The sequence below is a fragment of the Bombus vosnesenskii genome, unplaced genomic scaffold (genome assembly GCF_011952255.1).
Source record: "Bombus vosnesenskii isolate JDL3184/JDL3185 unplaced genomic scaffold, Bvos_JDL3184-5_v1.1 scf7180000013302, whole genome shotgun sequence".
Classification (NCBI taxonomy): Eukaryota; Metazoa; Arthropoda; class Insecta; order Hymenoptera; family Apidae; genus Bombus; species Bombus vosnesenskii.
In genome coordinates, this window is record NW_022882951.1 from 1,673,119 (window position 1) to 1,699,896 (window position 26,778).

Consider the following 26,778-nt stretch of genomic DNA (forward strand, 5'->3'; position numbering starts at 1 on the left):
TGACAAGAAACTTGACGTTCTATCAACTTTCATGCAGCTTTTGGAACTTTTCGATCTGCCGAATCTCTGGGTCTCGGTTGAAATTTCCTTACTAAATCGCAAAACCTTCGTCTCAAAATCAAAGAGATTTTCTCTTTTATCCTGAAATATACACAACCCCTGATCGTGTCCACCGCTTCCTTGTCCTCGCTTGTCATCGCGCAAATCTATCACGACTCTACTTAGAAGCACTAAAGTACCGTTTGCATCGATCGCAGATCTTTTTTGTCCTATGTCCACGCAACCCTCCAAGCTTTCATCGCGACGCCTTTCTGCGGTTTATCTACAGGTTAATTAGTTTATCGAGAGTGGTCTTGATTATACGTACAAGCTCGTTATATAATGTCGTGGATGGATATGAGTTTCAGTATCACCCATTTGACGTTACGTGGAAGTCGACTTGTTCCGACGAAGAAAGACCTGCAATTGATCAATTATCGCTAGGAAGATCGTTCGTACCGACGTCTGTGCCAGTTGTAATTACAATTGAGTTTGCGTGCAAATGCATCGCGGGGGATTACATGGAAAAGAAACTGGAGTTTCAAGATTAGCAATTTATCTAATTTTTATGTTTAGAAATTTTTATGTTTTTATGTTTAGATACAATGGACGCAAGAAGTATTTGCGTACTCCCATGTTTCTCAATCAGAGATGGTTCAAAATTGAATTCCGTAGTTCGTTTCATCAACATGGAATCGTTGTAACGACGTAAAAACACATTTCTAAATTGGTTCACTTACTAAATAAATAAGCAAATATACAATTCTATTTTTGCACGGTTCTCTTTTAAATGGCTTAGAAGCAGAATCCAATTGTCTTCTTAGACGATATAATTTGATCTAACACGACAAACAACGCCACTTCAAAAATATTTACTTGGATTTAACGCTTCGGTCACGAAGTCTTCTTGTTAGTCTTTTGCCTTAAACGCGCACTCTGATTCTATTTTATGCTTCTTCCTTCAACAGCTCTTTTCTTATTTCATTTTCTATTTTATGGAAAAAAACGAACGAGATCTACTTCATTTGGGATAAAATGATAAAACGGAGCACTGGGGACTCCCATCATCGCATTAAATTACGTGGAATTCTTCTCAATTTTATCTTCAATACATAGTCAATCTTGCTCTCATTTCGTTTTTCAAGTTAAAAGTAACGTCCAAGTAAAGCAGAATCGAAAAAATTGTTGTTACGTCTTTTTCCAAGTTTTGTCGGCATAATATAAATTTCCTACATTTTGCTGGTAGATGATCAACTACTTTTTATAACCAAAATAGTCTCGTTTATAACCAAATACAGATTTAATTAAATCACATTTGGCATTGCGCGCATTTTTTCGATTTCTTCAGCAACCTATCCACATACCACGTGTAAACAGAATTATATGTAAATTCAACGCAAATATTTTCTGCACCTGCTACGAAATTTTTAAGGAATGTAAAAGTCTCGAAGAATAAGTGATCGAAGTCTTTCCTCTTCTAAATTCCTTCCTAACGTCGAGACTAACCACATATTTTTCCATACTAATCTCATCCGCGTACACCTACTATCCCCGCTATTTCCACTTCTCTAACAAATTCGATTTTTTAAATTTCACGCACCATAAAATCATCTTTTTCGAAGGAAGAAGAAAAATACCTGTCGTTCGCTTTTGTTCATTCAGGCCGTCGTTCATAAATGAAAAACGAGCATAAAGAAAATATGCATCAAGTCAAGAGCATTCGTCTCCTTAGCACTTAACGAAGTAAAGTGACGACAATTCGCCGCAGTGGATCGCCCCTTTTGGAACAAACGCTCACCCACGCTCTGGCTCAGGGTCAAAACGCGTCGACACGCGAAAACGTGCGAGATATTCGCGAGATCGTTACCGAAACTCCTGCAAGAACACGCCATTTTCTCAATGCAGTAATCGTAAGAAACTCGGAAAATATGCCAAACAGCGGGACGAAGCGATGTTCACGGTACGTGGAATCGGCTGAACGAATGCTTAATTAATTTATGCAACGTATACACGTGGCACAGATGACAAATGTCGTTTAATGGGGAAAAATTCAATGACGATATTCTCCAGTGACCGGCTTGAAGGTAAGTGATTTATTGATGACGAAGTACGATGCGCATGGATGACTGTGTTTGGAAGAACGAACGCACAGGATGTCTCGTTTTAATATGTTAATGAACGTGATACATTGAAGAGTATGTTGAATCAGAGATACTGGCTATTATAGATATGGGCAATGGAATTTTTGAATAATTATTCCTTCAGGGACGATAGTTGCACTTTGACAGAGGGTGACAGAGGGTGAATTCTAAAGGGTGGAATCGTTTTAATTTTCTACAATCGAAGTGTCGTTTTATTAGAAGACAAAGCGTTATACGCATTCTTATTTGAAATCAAAGTCCAAGAAGTAGTAACTGCTAATAGATTGATTAGCCCCAGCAGTTACGCTGTGTGAAAGCAACAATTTCGTCCGATTACGAGATAGTATTCTTTGAACTTACTGCTTGATCTCAAAGTTCGAAACGATTATCCTTTAGCATAGAAAAAGTAAATTTGGAATGGAATTAACGAATTGTTTAGACTTGCCTATCTTTAATATTTTTAAATATATAACACGACACATGGTAGGTTTATTTTTACTACGCTTTCTTTTTCCTTTCTTCGACAAGATAAGATGGTTCTGTTTTTCAAAGGCTGTGGAAAACACGAGTTCCGATAGGCGATAAGTATGATGTACGATACAATGTAACAACCGACGAGAAACTTGCAATTACGCGGTTAATAATGGAACAGGGATCGTTTAATGATTTTTTTTAATCTTAATTTGGTTATTAGAAACCGGCTATAACCGGCTGTGCGAGTACTATCATTAGGATTGGTAGCAGGTAATAAAATTTCATGGTAGATTAAGCTCCTTTATACCCGGAGTCGTTTAGCTTTTTTCTACGTGAACGCCTCGAAATCAATATCATCCTGTGCACTATAATTAGTAAATTGAAATATGTTGGTCTTAAACTAAATTTTAACGAGAGCCATGTTACATTAATCACCCGTTACACCGATAGCAACATAAATATTAATTTTACACCTAACGTTCGTTGTTCTTGTCTAACGTTGAAAACGAAATGTACTTTTGTCTATCAAACTCTCTCGGCAAAATTTTTATATCTCTATCTTAAAATCGTTTAATCCGACATACTGAAACTGAAACACCGTGTATATAAGATAGGGACGGTTTATGAGCGACATAAAACTTTCAATGCCATTTTATGGGGCCAATAACTATACGAATCACAAAGGTGAACGAACGTGCTGGTACAAAATAATGTACGATAGCTATGAGAAATCGTGAGTTTGAAGTGAGTGCAGTGAGAGTAAAAGTAATGTGACTGGGCCAAAATTTTTCTCAACGTGAAATTTTAGCATCGAAAGTGGAGGAATTAAATTTTTCCAAATTAAATCCAGATAACGTACCGAAATCACACTGATTTCTCTGCGATTGAATATTTTGTGTTCGCATTTATTTTAGTCGGCGAATTACTCAGTTTGTCGAGCATTGAGATTAGTTCACTTTGGCTTTCAATGTCTCGAATAACCATAGACACCAATCTACGTAACGATTTGTGACTTTCTTGTATCGAAGGTTTCGATCATCGATCAAGCTTCAGCTGATAATTTCGATAACACGCGAAAACCATCAGAAATATCGTCGAGATAGTTGACGTGGCTAACATAATGACCTATGTAATTCCAATTTTTAGACTCATTTTCTCAGATATTATAAACAGACAAAATCGACAAAATCGAAAACAGTCGAAATATTCAGACAAACCACGGTCGTTGTTAATTTGTTGACCAAATTCTCTTCCGCGACGACAATTGAAGGAAACAAGCCAACCTTCGTTCTTGAAATATGAATATGATAGAATTTATTTTTAACAGAAATAGAACGACACATTAAATAATGGAGTACACGTAAATAAATCAAGAAATTGGTGAATCAACTCATCTTTCCTGATTAAGAGTTTAGGGAAAATAAATTGGAATTTTAACGAATATCACGAATTACCGTAGAATCGTGGATTTAACATGAATTTAGAAGAAGGATCGAGATCTCCGATTTGGATAAAAATCATACTGACAAGATATCGCGACGATTTCTTATAAGCACCCGATAACCTTTGAATTGGCCAAAGCAAGCGATATCTGGGAGCTAAAAGCTGGTAAAAAGAGTAAACTGCGTGGCAAACTTTGTAGAATTCTGATCTCTTGGCAGGCGCCAAGATAAAGAGAACTTGAGTTCTTTGAACGTGTAAATTTCCTCGATTGCGCAGTTTCTGCTTTTTTGGTTTCGTTTTATTTTGGTTTTTCTCTCGGTATTAAATGCAGGAATGAGATATGGCATGGTTAAAAATCACAGCGATATAAGTCGAGAATTTGGATACAATTACGTATTATTTTTTTTTTTTTTATAGTTAAGATTTAGTTTAATATTTCAACGCACAAAGTTTCGCGATATTTTGGATAGAATTAATTTCCACGTTCGCGATCTTCCTGCGTAACCAGTTGGCAGCCATACTCGAAACACGATTTTGGCGATGAGAGCTACAGAAATCCACGTTTGAAACGAGGCGAGTCGTCTCGGACAAATTAGAAAGTCACTTGGTCGAATTTCGTGCGATACTTCCGATCAATATTTTTTCTTTTATCTGTTCGCGTTGAAAACGAACGTAATATCGATGGAACTAAGTCGAATGAGAGGCGATCGTCGTGGTGACCGGCAATTAGCTGGCAATTTAAAAGCTATTACCGCGACTAATTAGTTTTTAATAGCAACGAATTTCACTCGGAACGAAATATTCCACTACTTCTGGTTCTATCCTCTAGCTTTCTATCTGACGTTAAAGCGAACGGTATTCGGGAAATAAATCAGGCGGATTAAACATCGTAAATCTGTGAAGTTGATTGTTTGAAGTTGCCCAAGGTCAGAAATGGCAGTTTATTTAAACATCGAAGAATATTGCTCGATTTGTCGAGATGATGAATAACGTATGCATTTTATCGAATAACCGTTTCTTTGTACTTTTTGTTATGTTATCTCGGAAATGATTACACAGAGAGTACTTTTTAGAGAGTGCATTATTAATATTTATCGCGTAAGACTCAGACGCTTTACAATTTATCTCTTATTATCTATTTCTTTCTCCCTTTTTTTCTAATCCATAGTATTTTAATCAATGATTATTTAACTGCCATGCCTGTAACTTTGCAAGTTTCATCGTGTAATTTTGCTTCAAGTGGTTCAACGATCGTCAGCATAGGATCGAACACTTGAAAACACCGGGTGATGTAAAACGATCGTATATTTTTGCCTAATATTAGTCTAATATCGAAGTCTAATAATGAGTCATCGTGCCGTATTAATAATATCTATTAAGGCTCACGAATCTTACAAAATAAATATACATATTATAACACATATTGTATTAATATTCGCGTGTACGGTGTATCAAATCATTATATTCCTCTATAAGTTCTAATTCTCGCACAATATTTACGCATTCTTATATCTCCAATATTTCTATATCTTCTGAATCATATACTTAAATATGATGCATCACCGTCCAAAAAGATAAAGTCGCTGTGTATTCCACAGTGCATACGAATCCTCAAGAAACATCAGAATTAATATTTCAATATTTACGCACGTTTTTTTTTTCTTTTTGCTTTTTTTGTAGTAAATGAATGATACTTGTTTACCGTAAGATCTATGAACAACGCCCATGTTTCTATGAACTTCATTCGGGGTCAGAAGAAGCTTGAAGAGAAAGAGAGACAGAGAGGATAATCGATACTTGGCTGGTGAACACTGGTACCAGTACTGCCTTCGTTCTGCCTGGCAACCGCGAGATATCGATATTCGTAATTACTTAATCGGCCATCACGCGCGATTATTTATAAATCCGATCGGACGTCGTTATTCTGGTCGAACAACGGGCCGCGAAATTATCGATCAGTTATCGTTCCCCGAACTGACTAATCGTTTCTTAACGAGCTGCACGCAACCATTTTGCCGAAATCAGTCTACGAAACTACCTCTTGATACTTTCTTTCACGTTAGCTATTAAAGTTATAGTCGTTCAACGGTCGGCTAATGGAAGAACAATTACAATTACAATGAATGCATTGACAATTACAGCGGAGCGAGTCAATTCACTGTCACTTTTTATAAAATAATATAATATTTCTTATAAAATAATGTTTTGTTTCGTCGATAGAACAAATTCGTAATGTACGTTTCGTTAGTATAAAAAATTCATTGTATTCTTTTAGGTCATAAAAACGTATCGTGACGAAGAATTGAGTTATGACCTAATTAATTATGAAATTAAGAGATGTCACTGTCAATGCGTGATTGAATCCAAATTCCCCAAATCTAGACTCACACCATTACGATTTTAAACTGTTTTTCTTGTTGATTGTAGAATATTGCGAACGCCGTTTCATAAAATAGCCTGGCTATTAGATACTTTGAGCCGCTTCGGTATCTCCTACCATCGTGAACTATAACTTCGACCAATCGTTCCAACGAGCTAATAATTCCACACTTTTGAAACTACAATTTATCTAATTCTCCATTTTTCTACAGTTTAAAAGCTTCTCGGATAAACTCAGATAAGGACGAGATAAGGAAATTCTCCAAGAAGAATATAAAAAGGTAATTAAATGAAAGAAACACAAGCAGCTTCTCTCTTAATTACATACTACCAAAGCAGACTGATTAATCAATCAAAAGCTGCGATTATTTGCATTTCTACGTGATGAATCGTTGCTGAGAGACTGGAAAGGAAACGAATCGAAGATGAGACGAACCGCCCAATTGCGAAACTCGCGTGTCGCGAATGGCTTAATATCATTGGGGCATATTGACCCAGATAGCGACACGTGAGCTGGTAACGTGATCAACCTTCTTGCAACGCAAACAGCCGCGAACTTTCAACGTGAACGCGTCTCTCCGCCGCGCCGTCGCCGAAGATAAGCTGGCACACACGCGTTCACAGGCTAGGGACACGATTTTTCGAAACAGAAGGGAAGAAGCGGAACTGGGTCGGTCTATAACGTCGACACGCTTTCGAACCAAGGGGGTGAAAACGTTGCGGATATCCAAGGATTATTTTTCGCGAGGAAAAGCGGCAGCAATTTCTGGGTTTAATGCGGATGCGGTTACGTGCGTTCGTGTAATTACGAAGGGCAGTTACACGAACGCTTTAAATAGAATATTCAATGCGGTTCTTTGATCAATAGAAACAGGGGTTGAGATGTTTTCGTAGAGACACATAAGTTTGAATATCTTTTTTTTTATTGTATCCCATTTTAATGATCTTTGATATGATAAAAATGGAATTCGCAACGCTATGATGATCGTCAAGGTATCGGACGTTTTTCAAATCTAAGGTTTAAATATGTTGGAATAAAAAATATGATTTCATGTTGTTTTTAATAAGTGGTTAATATTCCTTTTATGCACATAATACGCATACTTGTATTATAGATAGATGTTGTTAAACAATTATGTTACATATTCATAGCAAGTTCTTACGCTTTCCAACAATTACAATTTTTATTTCTTGAGCTTTTCGTACAATGATTTGTATTTATGCGATATCGATTGATATTAGTTTTACGAGTGTTGGATACTGTTTGGACCAAGTTGCTTTTCAGGTTCCAGTTTCTATTTGTTAAGCATTCCATAGGATAGTTATCGTCTTTCTGTTTGTGTCTCCTGTAGCCAGTTCATCTTTTGTGGCATAGTTTAGTAACAATGAAACTCCATAGTACGGTTCCACTCTACTACGTAGGAATAATCGATTAAAGTTAGTAGAAATTCTCTGTCCTAATGTGCGACAATTTCCTATGAAAAATCAATACGTATTCGGAATCAAAATTACACGACTTACGAAAGTACACACACACACGCACACATACACAACAAAAGAAATACACCATGATAAACCATACTGAACGGTCAACTTTGAAACATACGATAATACGATGCTCTCTCAATTTCCATGACATATACCTACACCTGTTGAATCCCCTATTTTTTAACACGTTCATCCATTTTTATCAAAAATAAATTACATCACATTTACGTTTGTGAGAATTAAAATCAATCCAACTAATATTGATTTGTCTTTACGAACGTTTAATTAATTGACTACGAGTTCATACCATGTTTGAAGAAGCTCATTGATTACTTTGTTGGTTTTTGTCAACCTATGGCAGGAACCCTTCCAATTGTACAATTTTCTGATTAAAGGACAATTAAGAGATTGAATTTTCCGCAAACGCATAAACATCCGCAGACGAACGATTACTAGAACACCCTGTATATAATCCTGTAGAGTTCTCAGGTATAAAATCACGTTCAATTCGGGCGTCCAGCGTATTCGTAAGAATACGTCTAAACCTATCGTCAGTGGAGCAGATCGAAGTAAAGGCCAGAAGAACAGAGTTGGGCCACGGCGATTTCGTTCAGGCCGAGATTCCTCGACACGCTTTCTGCTTTTTTTCACGGCGCGCGGATCCTTAGCAGGAAGGATCGAACTTACACGCAGGCGCGCGTACATATATTCTTTTCTAAGAGATTCGCTTCGATTAATGCGCTGTCGATGACACTATTTTTGCACGTCGTGCACGCGACGACATCGCGGAAACGCGTTCATCCGGCTCCGGCTCGATTCCATTTGAAAATTTTTCCATTGTACCAGAGAAGGATATGTATATCGCGTTTTGTCCTGCAAAACGGTCGACACCGACGCGTGGCGTTGTGACGCCATAATATTGACCCAGTTTTTCTAGGCAACCGCGGGCTGCCATGAATGTGTCATGCGATCATTTCGAGCTGATGCGCTCGCAGCCCTGGCGCATGAATTTTTTACGCCGACCAGCTTTTTCATCGCGCTCGTGGAAACGAGGAAGGCGGTCCTCGTTCCGGATGGAAAATTGGAGGGAAGAACGCTTGTGTATTTCGCGTTGCTTTCGAGAGATTTACGAAGTACTTAAGCATTCCGGTGAACGAGTAAAAATGAAAAATAAATTATTCAGTTGTCCGTAACTTGAATACTGTATGTACTAAAATTGAAAAATATCGTATATCGCGTGTTGCTTTCGAGACATTTACGAAGTACTTACAGCGAGTCAGATGAATATTCGTACGCCTTTTAAAACCAAATAAGTTGTTTAAAATTTTCGTTTAGAAGATGGACGCGTTGGTTTATTAGTTTTTTTTTCAAAAGTTTTTGAAAAAGTTGCATTTGGTCGGAATCGCGAAGAAGAAAGTGAAAGTCGTTTTCTACGACCTTTTTATCTGGCCCTGTAGTGAAAAATTTAAACAATACATTTTAGAGATTTTTACCTATGCCAATTACATATTGAAATTATATATGCCGAAATATATATAATAATTATATATACCGAAAATTGTATCGAAATCGGATTCTGCGGAAACGCGCTGCAGGTATCGAAAGACGTAACACAATCTTTAGATTTATTACAGTTACAAGCCGAATGCGGCGAAAAACTGCGATTTTCAGCATCTTTAACTCATGTTTGTAGCTCGTAACAAAGTCAAGCGATTTCCATGAAATTTTCAACACGTAGTTTAAATTTTCATTACAGGCCCAAATGAAAATTTGTAAGACGTAACGTTTATCTTTTCTTCGGACCAGTTGCAATTTTTTCAACAAATTTTTAAGCGTCATCTAGTAAACTACTGTTCCCAATTTCTAAAAAAGAAAAAAAAATCAAATCGTTTAGCCCAATTTTAAACAAGTTATTCGATTTTAAAGGATGTACAAATATTCATATGACTCAGTATAGATATTTTGGTGAACGAGAAAAAAAGAAAATAAATTTTTCAGTTGTCGGTATTGCTAAAATTGAAAAATATTGGAAAATTCTTTTTAAAATCACCATATATCACGTGTACACGTGAATGAATCTATCAAGCTGATTAATGGCTTAATATCGTGAAAGATTTGTAGAAAAAAATGTTTGTAAAGTTATATAGCACATTTCGCGGTCGTGGGCTTTTCGTTTCTGAAAGATTCTCGTAAATAATCAGGGTATCGTAACATCGAGAACACGATTTCTTTAAAAATTATATTTAAAAATATACGCTGAGATATGATTTAACATTTCCCGGTGTCTAAGTTCTTTCCATTTAACTTTATTTTAATCTAAATCGATCATAGGAGTCATCGAGACGTCAATTTTAATCTTAGTATATCGTTGTTACACCAGTAGACAACGAAGAAGCAGAACGAGAGAAATCTATTTTATCATAACCATAGGCATCAAAAATTTTCCAACCAAAGGAAAGTTCAGTTATCTTAATTTGACTTATGTCGTAGGAAGTTGAATTACCAACTATAGTAATCTCCAAAATTTCATTACTATGTCGTCCGAATCATTTTACTTAAGAGGAAGGAATATAAAAACACATTAACTAAACAAGACTATTAATATTCGTGATTTCTCCTTTAAACATAAAAAGATATAAAAAAAATCGAAGATCATAGCATAATTAAAGATCGATAATGCAAACATCAAGTTTAGCTGATGTTAAATTAATGTTCATTTCCTTTTCTATCGAACCCGAACTACTCTATCTATGGAATTAATTAACGATCGCACGACTACTTCGTGTTTTCTGCATGAGATTAGACTGAAAGGAAATTTCTATTTGAAAATCTCAGGATTAAACTTCAACTTGGGATGATGTTAGATCAATGCTAATTACATCATCTAATACCATAAAGCATGTATTCTCTTTGTTCTATCACGAACAATGCAATCCAAACGAACCTACTCCAATTAATTAAGAATTAATTAGCCATCCATGTTACGTTTCCACTGTCAGGGTGCAGGGAATGAAAATCGAAGACCACATTGGCAAGAGCATAAGTAGATATTAATAAGACAACTAAGCTTTTAATATTTCGATTTTTAGATCGCTTAATAATACTAACTATAAATATATCGTTAATAAAATCAAGATAACACAATAATTAAACTAATATCGTTCGTTTCTTACAAAATATTGCGCATTTATAGTTAAATGTTGAAAACGTTGTAAAAATTTCTTTCATGCAATTTTATCTTATTCGATTATTTCCAATGCCTCTTCTTAGTCATCAAGTGACGCAAAGATCAACAAATTAACAACGATAGACTTGTCGTACTTTTGCCGTGTGGTCTCCGTTTGAAAATCATGCAACAAGGCGATACGAGCGGATTTGCGACGACGATCAATATCGTTAATCCTTAATCCAAGCCATAAACAGCGAGTACGAGGCAAAATGATAATCATCGAACAGCCGTTTCGTTTATGCAATCATGCAAATTGATTAGATAACGTAGCGTTCTAGAGGAAGATCGAAGCCGAATCCTCCAGCTATTTCGTAATATTCTCCTGAAGGTAGCAGCATCTGGACGAAGAAACGACGGAATAATGATTTTTTCTATACGCACCTTCACACAGAGGCGATCTGCCAAAAATATACGATACATGCGATATATCGATTTGATAGGAACGGAGATTGACACCAACAACTCGGACGAAAGCTTGTTATTTCGGGCCTGTAGATGTCGTATACATAGAGCTGTTAGACGTATTAAAAATTACATCGTCGTCGATTGCTTTTTCGAGTGCGACATTGAAGAAGAGCGTATTAATCATCCAACGGGGCAATAAAGACGTTAATGAAGAACGATGCATTACGTGCACCGATATCGTGGTTTCCAAGTTTTCCTGTTAGCCTTGCTACGTTTTTACGTCATTTTCAATTCAATGTTTCGCTATTCTATATCGTTAGAAGATTTCTTCAAATTTGTACAAACTATGAAAGGATCATCGTTTTTGGTATGTGAGGTTTCTCGTTCCAATTTTCTGTTAACTGATTAGTCTCCTTGTTTGTCGAGATAAGAACGAGATCGCAATATAAAAATTCTGACATTGTAGCAAGGTTGAAAACACTGAAATATCAGGATACAGAGAGCAAAGCAAAAACGAGAAAGGAGCATCGATTTTCTGAATTCTGTGTCAAGTTGGCAACACACTGCGAGGATCTCGCGCGAGTTTTCTTCTCCCCTCTGACATTATAGGTTCTCTCATTGTGCCGCTGGAACGTATATACCTGAATTTCCAAAAGGGCTGGAAGGGCGTAGCCCAAATACCAACCAGATGATACCCTCGATTGTTCACCGTCATGATACCATCGTGTAAAGCTTTTCCCAAAAACATATTTCTCATTGAATTTTCTCGCATACATCGCCATTGAGATTCATTAATCGGTCGATAATTAGTCATCTCGAAATAATTAGAAAAATAGTAGAAAAAGCTTGGCCTTTAAACTAGAGAGATAAAAGGGGACAGATAACAAAGAAGATTTTACTTATTCGCGTTAAAAAAACGAGGAATTAGAGTTGTATGAACAGTTGTTTGTAAGAAGCCAATAATTCTCAAACAATAGCTTTCAGTAACTATCAGTTTCCAAGTGATAAGAAAACATCATTGAGAAGATTAGATTCTTCATAATAATACAAACTAATGTGTTTACAATTAATAGATCTGGAGGAAAATATTTATTGATATCTGAGAAATCATGATTAGAAATCTACAGACTCACAATGGAAATCTGCCTTTTGTAAAGAAACTAAGTTTCATGGTATGATAATTTGGAACAAAACGGCAAACAGTATTTGTATAAAATTGTAAATGTTCTTGATCGTAAGTGCTGTGTAATTGAAGAACTTCACACAGAGCTCTTAGTTACTTACTCAAGCTATTAGAAAAGAATCTGAATATACAACCAATGAAAAAATCATTCGTATAAGCAGACACTATTTTTAATCATAGACATTGCATAAGTCTCTTGTCAAAGAAAAGAGACTGCGTCGATTGAACTTCTTTATTGCCAGTAATGTTTTACACGATACAGTTAGATATAACTAGAAAAGATCTTGAACGAATTTAATAGCAATTATACAGACTTAATATCTTGTAATATGATTTTAAACCACTTAGTGGATTTAGATTTTATTCTTCTGTACCTTAATAACATAAAACTCCATGAATTAATAAAGTTCTATATAATATTATTGTACTCGATTACTTTCTCTCATACTTTAAGAACTAAGTAGCAGAACCAAAGCAAAGGATAATTTTTTATTAGTTACCTAGTTACCTTAGTTACCCGATTTAAGTCTTAAGGAATTAACTGAAAAAGAATTTGTAGCGCTTTGTTAAGAAAAGACATTGAATCTCCCTATCGCATAAAGGAAATAGTAACCTAAAGGTAGAGCTTAGAAATCCAACATTATTGTCAAGCTCCCACCCACAATTTCTCGTCTAATCCTTCAAAAACCATCTAAAAAAATCCATAATCATGCAATGAACACAGACAATTCATGCCAAGACTGAACATAGGTTAGGACTGTCGAGCAACTATCACTCTTCGCTTTGAAAAACTTGACATATCGCATGTTATTCACACATTAGGAAGTAGTGTACTATTAAAATAAATGATCAAGAAATTCAACGTGTCCATGCAGCGGTATCAGCCGAATACAATGTTTACCGTTCAACACATCTCACTGTCATGTCTCTACACAATTTATAATCTACAATGTGTATAACCATCTACTTCTCTATGTTACAGCAAGGAAACGTTCAAGACAATACGTAACGGCGATTTCTGGCGAAAACGATCGAGAAGCACAGCGTTTTCGTGGACAACACCCGCGGGGAAGATCGCGTTTTCACGATGATCGAGCGGGCGACGATCAAGAAGAGTCGAGCACAACTGTGGTACGCGTGTCGCGTAAACATCGGATTCAGCAGAAGCCGCCAAAATCGAGAATTACGAAGGAACATCCTTAGAACAGCATCGGGTAAAAAAGCGATGGTCCCCCCTACCCTCTTCCTCGGGCACCCGCTCCATCGTTTTCCCAAGAGTAACCCAGGCACTGGCACGCAGACGCACAGCTCTGCATTCGGAGTTCGGAGACGGACAGGCAAACGAGCGAAGCGGCGAGAGAAAGAGCGCGGTAAGAGGGGCAACAAGTGAGGAAGGGGTTCCTAGGGAGGGAGACTCGGGGAAGAGAGACGTAGTGGGGGGAGGGAACACAGGGAAAGAAGAGGGAGAGAAGCCCGAGAGACCCGAGTAAAAGCTATGTGTGCTAGAGGTTAAGGCACGTCCTACGGCCTACGGTACTCACTGCTGACTCTCATGCCACCCAGGGGTGGATTCGTGGGCGCGTTGGTGCAATCGGCAAAGGAGGTGGTCCTCGGTCGGCTGCTCATTCTGAAATCTTCTTGACCCGATTCTCCACCGCCACCTGACACTCAAATCTTTTTAGAATAAAACGCCGCTTCTAGTTATTCCTATGCTGGTCGCCGCCTCGGCTGGCCGTGGCACTTCCTCACGTGAAGATAGCCAGCAGCGCGTCGTCGTCGTCGCCGTCGTCGTTGTTATTGTCGTCGTCGACACCACCTCGGACATCAATGACAGCACGAACGATAATTACATCGCACGCACGCATGCACGTCCGCACGGTTCGGTTCTTCTATATTACGCCACGGCCGCGCTCGATCGATGGATGGAGGGAGAGAAAGAAAAAGAGAGGAAGGGTGGGAGGGAGTAGGAGGGATAGATGGAAGGGAAGAGCTACGAGCGAGCAAAGCGCGCGCAAGATCCAGAAAACGGAAACCACGTCGGAGAATAGTGTGCTCCTTCACGATGATTAATCGAATCACTAAAATAAAGAAAATGGAAAACGATGGTCGCCGAAATCTTCGATCACTTTCTCGACACTTTCTTCGACGAATTACGCTCCTGTTAACCGCTGACGATGTAGCGTGGCAATGGTAGTGACGGCAGCGACTCTCACAAGCAAAACGTTCGTCGTTAACAACGCACACTGGGTTATACGCTCCGTTTGCACAAGCAACTTCGCGCGATAGACTTGACCGTCGCGATACGCGATTCACTCGATGCTCTCTTTTCCCTTGGGGAATCTAGTCGATTCTCCACCAATGAATATGATATACGCCGCGTCGATAGCGTCCAACTACACGAATTGACACAATTTGCGACAATCTTTCGTATTAACCGCTGACTGTCAGGGAGTATCACGCACCGAGAAGTGCGGTTCTACTACCTAATAACCTGACGGGGGCGCGGAGTGTTGCGGAGAGCTATGCCGCGAGGGGAGGCAGGGGTTGACGTTTTCGGAACGGTTCGTACACGTTCGCCAGTGGAGGCACACCGCCGCACTTGCTTGCCTTCCTATATAGTACAACTCCACGATGATCCGGCTGACGGGTCGGATTTCTTCGTCGTTGGTGATCTTTCTATGTAACTCGCCACCGTGGCTTCTACAACAGCCGCAACACTTTGAATTTTTCTTCTCTCAATGACGATACACCTATACGACGCTTGTCGTTCTTACATCGTACACTTCTTCCAATCGTTCTCTCTTTTTCGGTCTAACGGCGTAGTCGTCAATCGTCTCTTTTCGTTTCTCTCACTCTCTCGCTTTTCTTCCTTTCTCTTGCTTCTCTTATTCTCTCGACTGTTTTCTCTCACTTCTACGCTCGAACTTTTCGAGTATGCGGGGGAAGCGCTACTGCCTCACCTCCTCCACTACCACTCTTTCTCGCTCGCTCTATCTTTCTCGATATACTTTGAATCTTGTCACTACTCGTCACTCCTGGCGCTTCTTGACTTGTCAGGCCCGACGTTATCGACTTGCCAGGCTTGTGCACGCTTCGTCGCGAACACCGCTTTCCTAGGCGGAAAAACAAGCTTCGACCGTGTTGACGCCGACGTGGACGTCTTCGTCGTCGTCCGTGTCGACGTTGCTCGAGGGGAGGTCGTCGTCACCGTCGTTGTTCACCTCTGCTTTCGATAATCGTGAAACCACTATACGAACGTCGTCTCGAGCCTGACGGCGGGAAAGGGGTAAAAGGCGCGAGCTGGACTTACGCGGCAAAACCAATTCCTCGACAATCAACGACGACGTTTTCTCTTCCTCACCGTGCACACGAACACCACACCACTTACGAATTTTTCGAAGCCTCCTCAGACATTGACCCGTTCGGGCTAGATCGGGCCACTCGAATGTCCACGAACATTGCCGAAAGTGACGTCAGTAATACCCCGCCCTGCCTCTTACCCTGCAGACCTGCAGATCATCGTATAGCAAGTGAGATGGCGCTTTCGTCGTCCATTTTACCACCATCTTGTGACAATTTTTCTTACTAAATTAGTTGGGCGGTAAATTTAACAGTATATTGTATATGTTTAAAAAACTTACAAACGAAAACCAAAGGAGAAAAACATGATAAGTTGCACTTTTCATGTTTTGACAAGAAAGCGATTTAAAAATTTGATCCTAATATGGAATTATCATATTCCTTTCATGCGGTCTTCAAATAATATACAATAATCGTATTAAAGGATGATATATAACAAGTATACGAATAGCTGCTAAAGTAATATATATATTTCTTTAACGAAATTGTTCGTATAGGATACTATGTTTTACGGATAAGATAAATAATAAAAGTATGTGTAAATATGTATTTCTAACATGTTGTATATGTTACATTCTCTATTAATCTATTATTTTTTTGAAATTAGTTTTAACTGAGGAATAAATATTCATATATTATAAAGTTCTTTCCGGTCATTATCAGTTTTAAATATTGTACTACTTTATTCAAATACTATATCAATATTTCTTAGCAATATAAATAAACGATTGTTTTATGAAGTGTTCGATAATATAGGAGCATTAAATATTTTTTGTTAAAGCAAGTTTCATTTTAAAATTATTTGGAATTATATACTTATACACATTTGTCAATTGTATGTTGATATACACGTGACTTGACTCACGTGATTTCCGATTTCTAGTTTCAGCTATAGTTAACAATTTCCTGGCTTGAACGTGAAAAGTGCAGAAAGCGTGGGATGTATTTCCCATCTGAATATTTCAGATGGTTGTGTTAAAAATGGTATATTATCACGAAAAGTGGCGTTATAGTACTAAAGAAAAGGTATGAACGATAATTGGTAAAGTTTATCATAGTTTTATTGTAACTTGAATCTCGCGAATGACATGGGACAACCAAAGTTTAATCATAATGTCATCAAATTACACGATTTGCGCAATTAAACTCGTCATTATTAATATGTTGTTCTAGATATCGAATACGATATCTAGAAATATCGTAGGTCCTTTTTATAGATATAGAAGGCACAAATAATGATGCCACTATGTGGTAAATACATAGACAAGAAATTATTGCCAGATTAGTTAGTCAAATCATACTGTTGCAATGACAACTGTATTTAAAATCATGGAACTTGCTGTACAGACAAAATATAGTATAAATTTGTCTTAAAAACATTCAAACATCGTAATCCATATACAAACATAGGAATTATATTCACTGGAATTGTTGAAAACAGATATCGATAAAATCAATAGCATCTCAAGTAATAGTCAACTAATTGACCAAATATAGAATGCTATACATATAATATACAGCATAGAACTTGCATTTTATGGATCCTTGTGTTCCATATTCTGAAATACTGATTATATAAAAAATTAGCGTTTCTTATGTCCTCTGTGATTTATAGCAGTGGATGTAGGAATTATATTTAATCCAACTAACAAAGTTGATAAAGTCACAGACGATGCGTATTTGTCATCAGTCATCAGTGCAATCCCACTGAGGATGGAAAGAATGGCAAATAGAGAAAAGAGAAAAGTATGTACATACATACTTATTACTAATACACTTACTCTTTCCTTATACAAATTATATGGTTGTTGTATATACTATGTACAATCATAACTAAAGCTTATTGTTAATGTTAAAGATGGCTCTTGTATATGCTATGCCAGATTGTAAAAGTATTTACAAATGCAACGGTAGTATTGCCTTTTTAAAACATCAAAAAATTCAAACTTGGAAATATATGGGAAAAAGCTATTCCTGATATAAGAGAACTAAAGGCAAGGCACTTAATATATGAGAAACATTTTAAAGAGGAATTTATAAAAAAAAAAGAATTGTTCAAAAAGATTATTGTAATAATTTTTTATATAATTAGTATTATTTTGTACATATATATTATGCTGTGTAGTATTATATACAAAAAATTGAATAAAATGTAGGTATGTATATAGAAAATTGTACATTATTTACTGTATAGTTTGCGATAGTTTAAATATTGTATAGTTGGTGTTAAGGATAATGTATCAGCGATCTTGCGTATCATCCAATAGTTCTGTATTTATTGGAAAAATGATATATTTGATAAACTATATAACAAATAATGTGGAAAAACTTCTTTATTAACATTCTACCTTCAAAAAGCAATCCCATATTTTTACTTTTATAAAATTACTTTTATCTTGTTCTTTCTTATAAAAAAAAAAGAGTGGTTTCTGTACTGTTCCTCTTTTACCTAATAATTATATTTCATTTCTGTCGAAATGTCTCCAATAAATAATGATTTTTTCTTGGTTATTAAGCGTATTTTAGATTTTGAATTTTGCATCAAATATCACATTATTCTTGGCTATGTCAATAATGGCGAATGCTCATGTGTATTCTTGGGTTCCTTCAAGCAGCGCTACTACGTGAGAGGTAAGGGAATTAAAGATAGGACTTCAAAATGAAGCTATTCACCACCAGCCAAAAAATTCGGCGAGTTACCAGACTGCGTTATGTATACGACAGTGGTCATCGTAAGAACTACATAACTGATTATCATTAATGCGAGTGTAAATAAATAAGATGAGCATAAAAATCATGGAAGCTACATTAACAAACTGAGATGATTATATGATTTACATATAATATGTATAATAGGGAACAGAAAAGGTGATTATCTTGGAATGGATTATGCAGAGGAATGCAAATCTGATTGGTTATTTCTGATGGACCCAACATAATCATGAAGATAAGCACGCGTATTGGTAATTTGAAGTATCATACTGGGATAGAGATCAGTGTTTTCGGTTATCCGTGTACTGTCCCGCATATATCTTCCCAGTTTTAGAGAATTTTAGTGAGGTATTATGGCCAGTAGTAAGGAAGATGAAATATATTAAAGCGCGTACGCAACAAAAATGATAGGAAATCCCTATAACCAGTGTCGTTGTTGATTTCCTTACCGACCATATTTTACTAAGTGCAAAAGTGAGCCACGGTCATATACGTAGGTTCGAACTCTTTTCTACCGAAAGCATTGACGAAACCGTTCATCTTTTGAGTCAACAAAAATCAAGGTGGAGGGCAAGAAAAGCTCTCATTATACTGCGTGACAGATTTATACACATATACATAGATATTATGAATGTCAAAGACAGACAGAGGCGCTTCTCATTTCTATTTATCTCACAGAACGAGACCTTTTCTACTTCTCCATCTTGATTTTTTTTACTCAAGAGACGGACGGTTTTCCCTAGCGAGTGTTCAGATTTGTTTATATGACCGTGAGGTGATTATAGTGAAAACCAGGTTATAGGGAATCTTTTGTTGTATTTTGTTCGATCCACGGACGACCGTGGTTCGATCCATCGAAGGTCCCTTTCCCACTTAAGGGCCTTACTTGTAACATAGGAGGAGTAGGGAGACACACCAATCCAGGCCCGTTTACTTTATTCCCCTACCTGGAACTTCTACAATTCCATTTTCAAACGTATCATTTCTCCACATTCTGCCTCGTGATTCCGTTGTTGGTTTAGATCGTGGACTTGTTTTCTCAGCGAAATTTTGTTGGAACGTCTTTTTATTCACAATCTACATTTTGGCAAGTTTAAACATCACAAATCAGGATAAAAAACGGATTTGCTTGTTGGCCTTGGATGGGTTTGAATTCAGTCCACGTTTTTTAATTTTATTCGTGACTAGATCCACACTCATCCAGGGAAATCGAGCTGATGTTCAGAGACGATCCTCAAGATTGAACCTGTTTGTTGGACTTACAGAAAATACTTTTCAGTTTTTTTCCAACAAATTTTGTGTTTTATTGTAAATAATTTATAGAAATGAAGAAAGAAAAGAAAAGAAGCAAAGAAGTAATTAATATCGCTATATTTGATGAACAAATATACTTTTATATCGTCGTAAGTAACATATTTAAAAAAAATGAAATGTTTTCTCTCTGTCTATCTTATTTCATATCGTTTCATGTAAGAACAAATCTTTTGTATTCTATATGATCTTATCTTAAAATTATTCTAGTATACAACTCTTGTGTAAAAGTAAGAAATATACGAAAGATACTTAAATTTTAAACCAGTGAATATAGGATTTGTTTCATTTTCTTTGTGTATGAACACCTGCTGTATTTCCCCTCCAACGATCTCCCTCTTTTCATTGGCAGTAATAATCCTGCTGCCCTTAACCCTCCCCTCCTGATCTATCCGTCTCTGTCGATCCACTTTTCCTTCTCATATTTCATTCGTCCTTCCTATATAACGGTAAGAACTTGTCTTTACCGTCTTTTTTCTACGTCCAGATTATTTTTACTTTTGGATATATGTAAAATTCGAGAATGGAATCAATGTACCATAATTTTATAATTCATTTGTTTTTCTATTTTCTTTTATCAAAATATTTTGTATATATTTGAGAATAAAACAATATTGAATACGAAGTAGTTGTAAACATTTCATTTTTTCACTGTATATATACTTCGTACAATGTTATATTTACAAATACTTGACGTATATAAGGGACCGGATATCTGCATGGAATCAATAAATACTTGTTTCCTCTGCTCTACATGTATAATATAAATCTTAAGTGTATTATAATAAATTCTTTAAGAATAAATAATATGAATAAACAATGTGCGTCTTTACACACGTGAACGTGTTATTTATATTTCAATTACTATATTATGAAAAAAACGTATATATGAGATAAATAACTTTTGAAATTTTGGTGAATTTTTGATAAACATACGATTATGATACTTGGTAATTTTATGTCGTAAATAAGTTCAAATTACGATATTGTGTGTCTCATGTAAATGAAGTTTTTTCCTCTTTACATTGTCCATAATGTATATCACGTATTTCGAGATTCTAGACTTAATTGTGCTATACAAGTATGCTCATCTTGATTTTCCTCTTCATAACATATATCAGGGTTTGAACGCATTTGCTCTATCGCTTGTTTAATCTGAATTTGTAATTGACTGGCAACTTTGCGTACTGCCATATAGTTTTGTTTTATTTGTTTTATACATGATGGTAAACTTTTCCATGGAGCAACACTTGTATGGCCAAGATAAAGTTCCTTCCACAACTGAATACTAATAGGTGCAACGCTGGGCCAAATGACTCCTGAATTTGGTTCATACAAAGGATTCAACCATTTCTCCAATATTTCCGGTTGATTTATATAAGACCATAAACTACACGTTCGTTCAGATAATCGAAGTCTAACCCTCTCTGCTTCCGAATCACCTGGAGCCAATATATATACAAATATTTTAAATATGGAAATTAAGTATTAGAATGAATATATAATAGTATTATGTGTAAATACCTAAAAATGTGCCATAATTAGAGTAATATGCATGATTGTACAACTCAATCAATAATTCTACTGTATATTCAAAGCTAAATTGAAATTGATAATGGAGTTGGTAAAGACAATCGAGGAAAAGAAGAAAAGTCGGTGCATGCGTTGGATTTTGTGAATTTGATGGATGGTATGGTCCATGACGTGTACGGCTAAAAAATTGATGACCAGCTTGTATCCATTCACGTTCGATTAAAGCTTGAAGGCCACGTACTGTTCTACAGTCAGGATTTAATATCGTTTGTGCTAAGCTGGTTACCACTAAAGTAGAATCTCTGCCAGCACTACCTGTTCAAAACGCAGCAAGTATCCTTACTTAGTAATACTATAATTAATATAATCGTATTTGCTTAATCATTTTATAGATTATATACCATGAACTAATACAGCTGCAACTTCTTGATGAAGACACTGAGCAGTTACACAAGCAGCGTTTAAAGCGCTTTGTACAGCGGATAACCATCCACCGTTATCAAGTCTTGAGATCCACTGGGAAGTAGAACACGTTATATCATTACAAGCTTCTATCAATTTAAAAAAACTATCTGCTAAATCATGGGGTCGCGGAACCGCTTTGTGTACTTTCCGCCATTGCGGATAAGCAGCATCCATTTCTGTACCACCACCCTTAGCTCTGGAACTTTGAGCTTGGCTAATGGACCTTGTATCTATTATATAACTATTGACAAATCTTACATTAGTAACATTGGTTAGATCAAAAAAGTATTACTTTGTTATTAGTATGAGACACTGTGATTGATATTAAATATCAAATCATAGTTAAACACTTCTAAGATCGGTTAAAATATAAGCTTTAAAGAATGTGGTATTTACCCACGTCTTCCTGGTCCTAACACAGCATTTAACAATCTTTCATCTTCTTTACATCTTTTACCATTAGTGCCACACATTGGTTGACTACTTCTTAACAAGATACTCTGTAACGTTGGTTGATCAATCCTGTATATATATTTAATTTATTGCATTGTACTTGCTGCACAATATGATATTACATACCCCTCCTTCGTGTCTGTAACATAAAACTGGAAATCGTCCACCATCTCTAAAATTGGCAGATGATATTATAATCTTATCTTCTATGTGACGTGGTACTATAACAGCAGAAGGATAGGAATTGCAAACTTTGTAGTCTTTATTTAAATAACTAATACGCCATTCATCCGCATAAGCAGTTAACAATCTGGACCATTCTGATACTGGAGAAAACGCAGTCCACCCATCTTCTATTTGTTTTATAGTACTGTTAGCAACTTGTGGTCTATTAAAAAAGGGATACTGTAAAGTTTGCTCTGTAGTAAAGAAAGAAATGGGAATTAACACAAAATATGGAAAAAATATACTTTTACAAAGATGAAAATAACGTTACGTATTTCACCTTGTGACGTTAACATCTCTATAGATAGCGCAACATTTGTTAAGTCATCTGTTGAATTAATATCTAATTGAAGAATGTGAAAATCTTTACATTTCAATATAATGGTACCACCTGGACTTTGGGTATTCAATCTTTTCTCTATAAGATCAATATTTCGATATAATAGCTGAAAAACATTGAAAGAAGATAGAACATAAATGGACTAAACTAACATTTCAAATAATCATAATGCTAAAATAATTTTCACATTAGATCGTACCCAGAGCTCTTGTCCATCGCCTTGTCGCGAAGACCAAAGAAGATGGTGACTACTAATACATAGTCTTCCATCTATACTTTTGTAATTGCCATCACTTTTATCTACCAACGCAACGTTATCAAGTTTTGGAATTAATATTAGGTCGCCAAGTTCCATTATACGTTTCGATCGAACGTTGTTGATATTTAATTATTGACAGAAATACATATAATTTGTTTTTCAAGCTCTACATAACCTAACACTGTTATCTATATAATCATCACTGAACAAATTTTATTTGGTTACTTAGAATAATTGCAAATGTAGATTTATGGATAGATTTATAAAGAAATATTTGTTAAGCCTTCATACTCTTCAATCTCTGTGAAATGTGTTTATATCATGTATGCTAATATTTTAGTATACGTTGGAAAAATGTATTGTTAATCGCTGCACTTCTGTTTACGTTTCTTATATTTTATGCTATTCATTAATAAATTTGCCTTCCCTTAGCCGTTGTTACTTATTATGTTATGTATAGTTTACGTAATGTGGCTCCCCGCAGCGTTAATTTTAAGAACGTCATGGTTATGTAGGTAGCCTTCGCCTTTTGTCTATGCCTTTTGTGAGTACACTTGTGACCTCTCGTAGTATGGATTCTGTCGCGGTAAATACGAATATCGTACAGCAATGTCGTCGAAGGAACGAACAAAGGAATTGCGATAATAAATTTATTACGTGTCATAATTATTAATTATCATTGATAGCTACTAATAATTCTTGTCGTTAGAAGCAACATTGATAGAAGAAACATTGGTAAGACGTGAAATTCTCGTTTTAAACCCCCTTTTAGTCAATGACCGTGTTGTGTACTCGCCTGTGATCAAGTTTACCCGGTTTTTTAGTTACAAAAGGTAAACGAAGATTCGTCATCGATAACATCATTTTCTGTATTAATGTGCGTCGATTTGCTGCTATCTTTTCCTTTTTTGTTTCTCCTTTTGCTAATAGCACTTAGACTTGTCCGAGACTTATGCGTGTTTTTTATGTGTTCAATAAGTAGTATTTACATTTGCTAATAACAGCGGTTGCTATAGCAGAAGTCGATCTTAACGTCATCTACTGTAAAATCATACCAAACCCGTACAGTCATCTGGTGGCGATTTCGCGTGAACACAATGGCGAAGGGTAGAGAATCCCCACTCTCAGTTCTTTGGCAGTCACCAAAGCGCGGGCTAAGGTTCAAGTTGCATTTTAGATGCGAACGAACGCACATCGTTTTCGGTTAGTGGTCATGAACTAAGTTTCGTGAAACTCATCTACTTTTGCGAAGAGGGACAGGGTCGAGTGGTGCAGGTTGTGATATCTCGTTGTGGACTCTACGATCGAGAATTCGGTAAGTTTCAATGTTGACATTTCTCTGTTTGTTCAACCATGTTCCTTAACTACGAGAAAATGTTGACATTACCAGTGCATCGACTCTCGTTGCGAGTTAACGTTCTCTCCCTTCGGTGATTTGACGCATTGTCGTATAATGACGTTTCGTCACCGTGTTTCCTGTGGCATTTATCGAGCGAAATTGCCGTACTTTCGTTTAATACGTAACCACGTTAAATCGCACGTGGAGTTGAAATACGGAGGCGAACCGCATCCGGCGTTGCATGATTGGCCCGAAGCGGTCAAATCACATGTAATTCGAATTAATGTCAACTTTCCTGCGTCAACGGAAGTCGTCGAATGTACTCGATCACCGCGACACGTTTACGTCTCCTACATGTGACAGTCGATGTGCTCGTTAACGACGAACATCTTATTCCACGTACACATTTTGTAAATTCCCCTAGATCGCTATTTAGTGAATATCGACCAAGTTTTTAACAAATTAAATAATTTTCGATATTAACACATCGTTAGCGGCATACATAACATGCGTTCGTATACGCGTACAAATACAGGTTTGAATACGTTTTTTTCCATCGTTTCGTCCTGTCAATAACCTGCTACATACTGTTAAATAAGAATCTCGAGCGAAAGACAGGAATTTGTCGCGACATCATTCGAAGGCTCATTGGCGAATCCGTGCGCGTTTTATAATCGACTGGAACGTTCTGTATTCCGAATAGGTTATCGGCGTATAAATTCATAAATCGTGGCGCGCGCGTGGTTGTTGGTAGCCATGGATCGTCGAATCGCGAAAGTCACGTAGTCGTCGTTAGTTCGTCGCCTACGCGTACGCGCGGTTCGCTTGTTAAAAAGGATTAATCTGAACGATTACGTTATCAAACGATCGGGGTGTGAAAGGTATTACGACAGCGCGGTAACATCGCGGAGAAGTTCTCGGGGCGTAGCGGTGGCTTTATCCGCGTCGCTGTCGCCTCTCGCCCCGGCCAAATTGTTTTAGTGGCGAAAAGTTGCACGGAACTTTAAGAGGGCGCGTGTTAACTGCCGGCGAAGAAGGTGGCGCGGGAAGACACTGCCATATTAATGTCGCGCGACGAGCAACTTTTCGGGAGTAATAGCCGACCGAGAGAAAGATGCAAAAATGAAAACAAAATATTATTCGATCTACCGGAAACTTCTTTTTGATTTCAACTCTTTGCGTTCTGAAAATTTTTATGGTCGGGTTAGCAATTCCAGTACGCTTTTACAGTAAAACTTTATCGAACCGAAGAGTCCTGTTTCGAAAAGAAAAATATTCCTACACTCGTTTAATAGCATTCTCTTCTTTTCTATCTTTTATAGATGGAAGCAATATGGAAAGTAATTTTAAAGAAGTAATTTAAGAAGCAAACTATCGTTTCGTTACCTACGTTCTGTGTGCTACACGTTTCATAAGATCTAAATACCGCGTATGACAAGTTTCGTTTTCAGATAGAATACCAAATGCACGAATTAAGTACCGTTTTTCAACAAGTTAAGTTTTCTTTGTAATTTGTAATTCTACGATGGTAGAAGCATTTGGTTAAAAAATGGTTCGGTCAAGTGGTTAGTACATAGAATTATAACTTCTAGCTACTAATAACTCTATGTTTGGAAATTTCGTGAATCGGCAAGCGGACGCAATTTCCTCGTAAATCTGATATTTTATTTCGTGATTTTTACATTGTATCTCGGAATATCGAACACGCGGTTCGCGAATGCATGTGTGCGTTCGCATGTATGCTCGCGAGGAATCTGAAATGCTATTCGACCGGCATAATCCGCCCAAGCATCGCCACTAAATTACCATTCGAATTGATTCGCGTTTCGACGGCATAGCGGCGGCATTACCGCACCGACGCCGCGATTTATTTGGAAATCGTAACAATGCCGTTTTCATTGAACGCTACCCAGTAGCAGCGTAAGGTCCGCTGCTATTGTCAAAATGCGGCAGAGGGCGAGTTCTATGCGTCTAATGTTGACCAATGAATTCTGTTCCGT

At 36.9% G+C, this 26,778-nt stretch overlaps 2 protein-coding genes and 1 long non-coding RNA gene across 10 annotated transcripts in view; 1 reads left to right on the forward strand and 2 right to left on the reverse strand.

The window, feature by feature from the left end:
- Positions 1-16,203, reverse strand: part of LOC117234091 (glycogen synthase kinase-3 beta-like) — a 57,792-nt gene extending 41,589 nt beyond the window's left edge. For 4 of the 8 annotated variants that reach the window (XM_033494989.1, XM_033494988.1, XM_033494987.1 and 1 more), the window contains exon 1: positions 14,323-16,203. In XM_033494989.1, coding sequence (XP_033350880.1) covers positions 14,323-14,407 — 85 coding nt within the window. In that variant the 5' untranslated portion in view covers positions 14,408-16,203. Of the gene's footprint in view, positions 1-13,791; positions 13,808-14,020; positions 14,126-14,322 lie in introns of those variants that run through there. The other 4 variants (XM_033494991.1, XM_033494990.1, XM_033494992.1 and 1 more) reach the window with 4 other exon arrangements.
- Positions 16,204-17,026: 823 nt separating this feature from the next.
- Positions 17,027-18,124, forward strand: LOC117234085. Its single transcript, XR_004493472.1, has 2 exons — positions 17,027-17,167; positions 17,315-18,124. It is a non-coding gene; the product is annotated as an uncharacterized LOC117234085 (long non-coding RNA).
- Positions 18,125-20,778: 2,654 nt separating this feature from the next.
- Positions 20,779-23,910, reverse strand: LOC117234051 (myotubularin-related protein 9). Its single transcript, XM_033494889.1, has 7 exons — positions 23,380-23,910; positions 23,121-23,286; positions 22,742-23,034; positions 22,559-22,662; positions 22,099-22,403; positions 21,689-22,012; positions 20,779-21,606 (listed from the first exon to the last, which is right to left on the reverse strand). The coding sequence occupies exons 1-7, from the start codon at positions 23,533-23,535 to the stop codon at positions 21,206-21,208; spliced, it is 1,749 nt and encodes a 582-aa protein (XP_033350780.1). The 5' UTR covers positions 23,536-23,910; the 3' UTR covers positions 20,779-21,205.
- Positions 23,911-26,778: the final 2,868 nt, after the last annotated feature.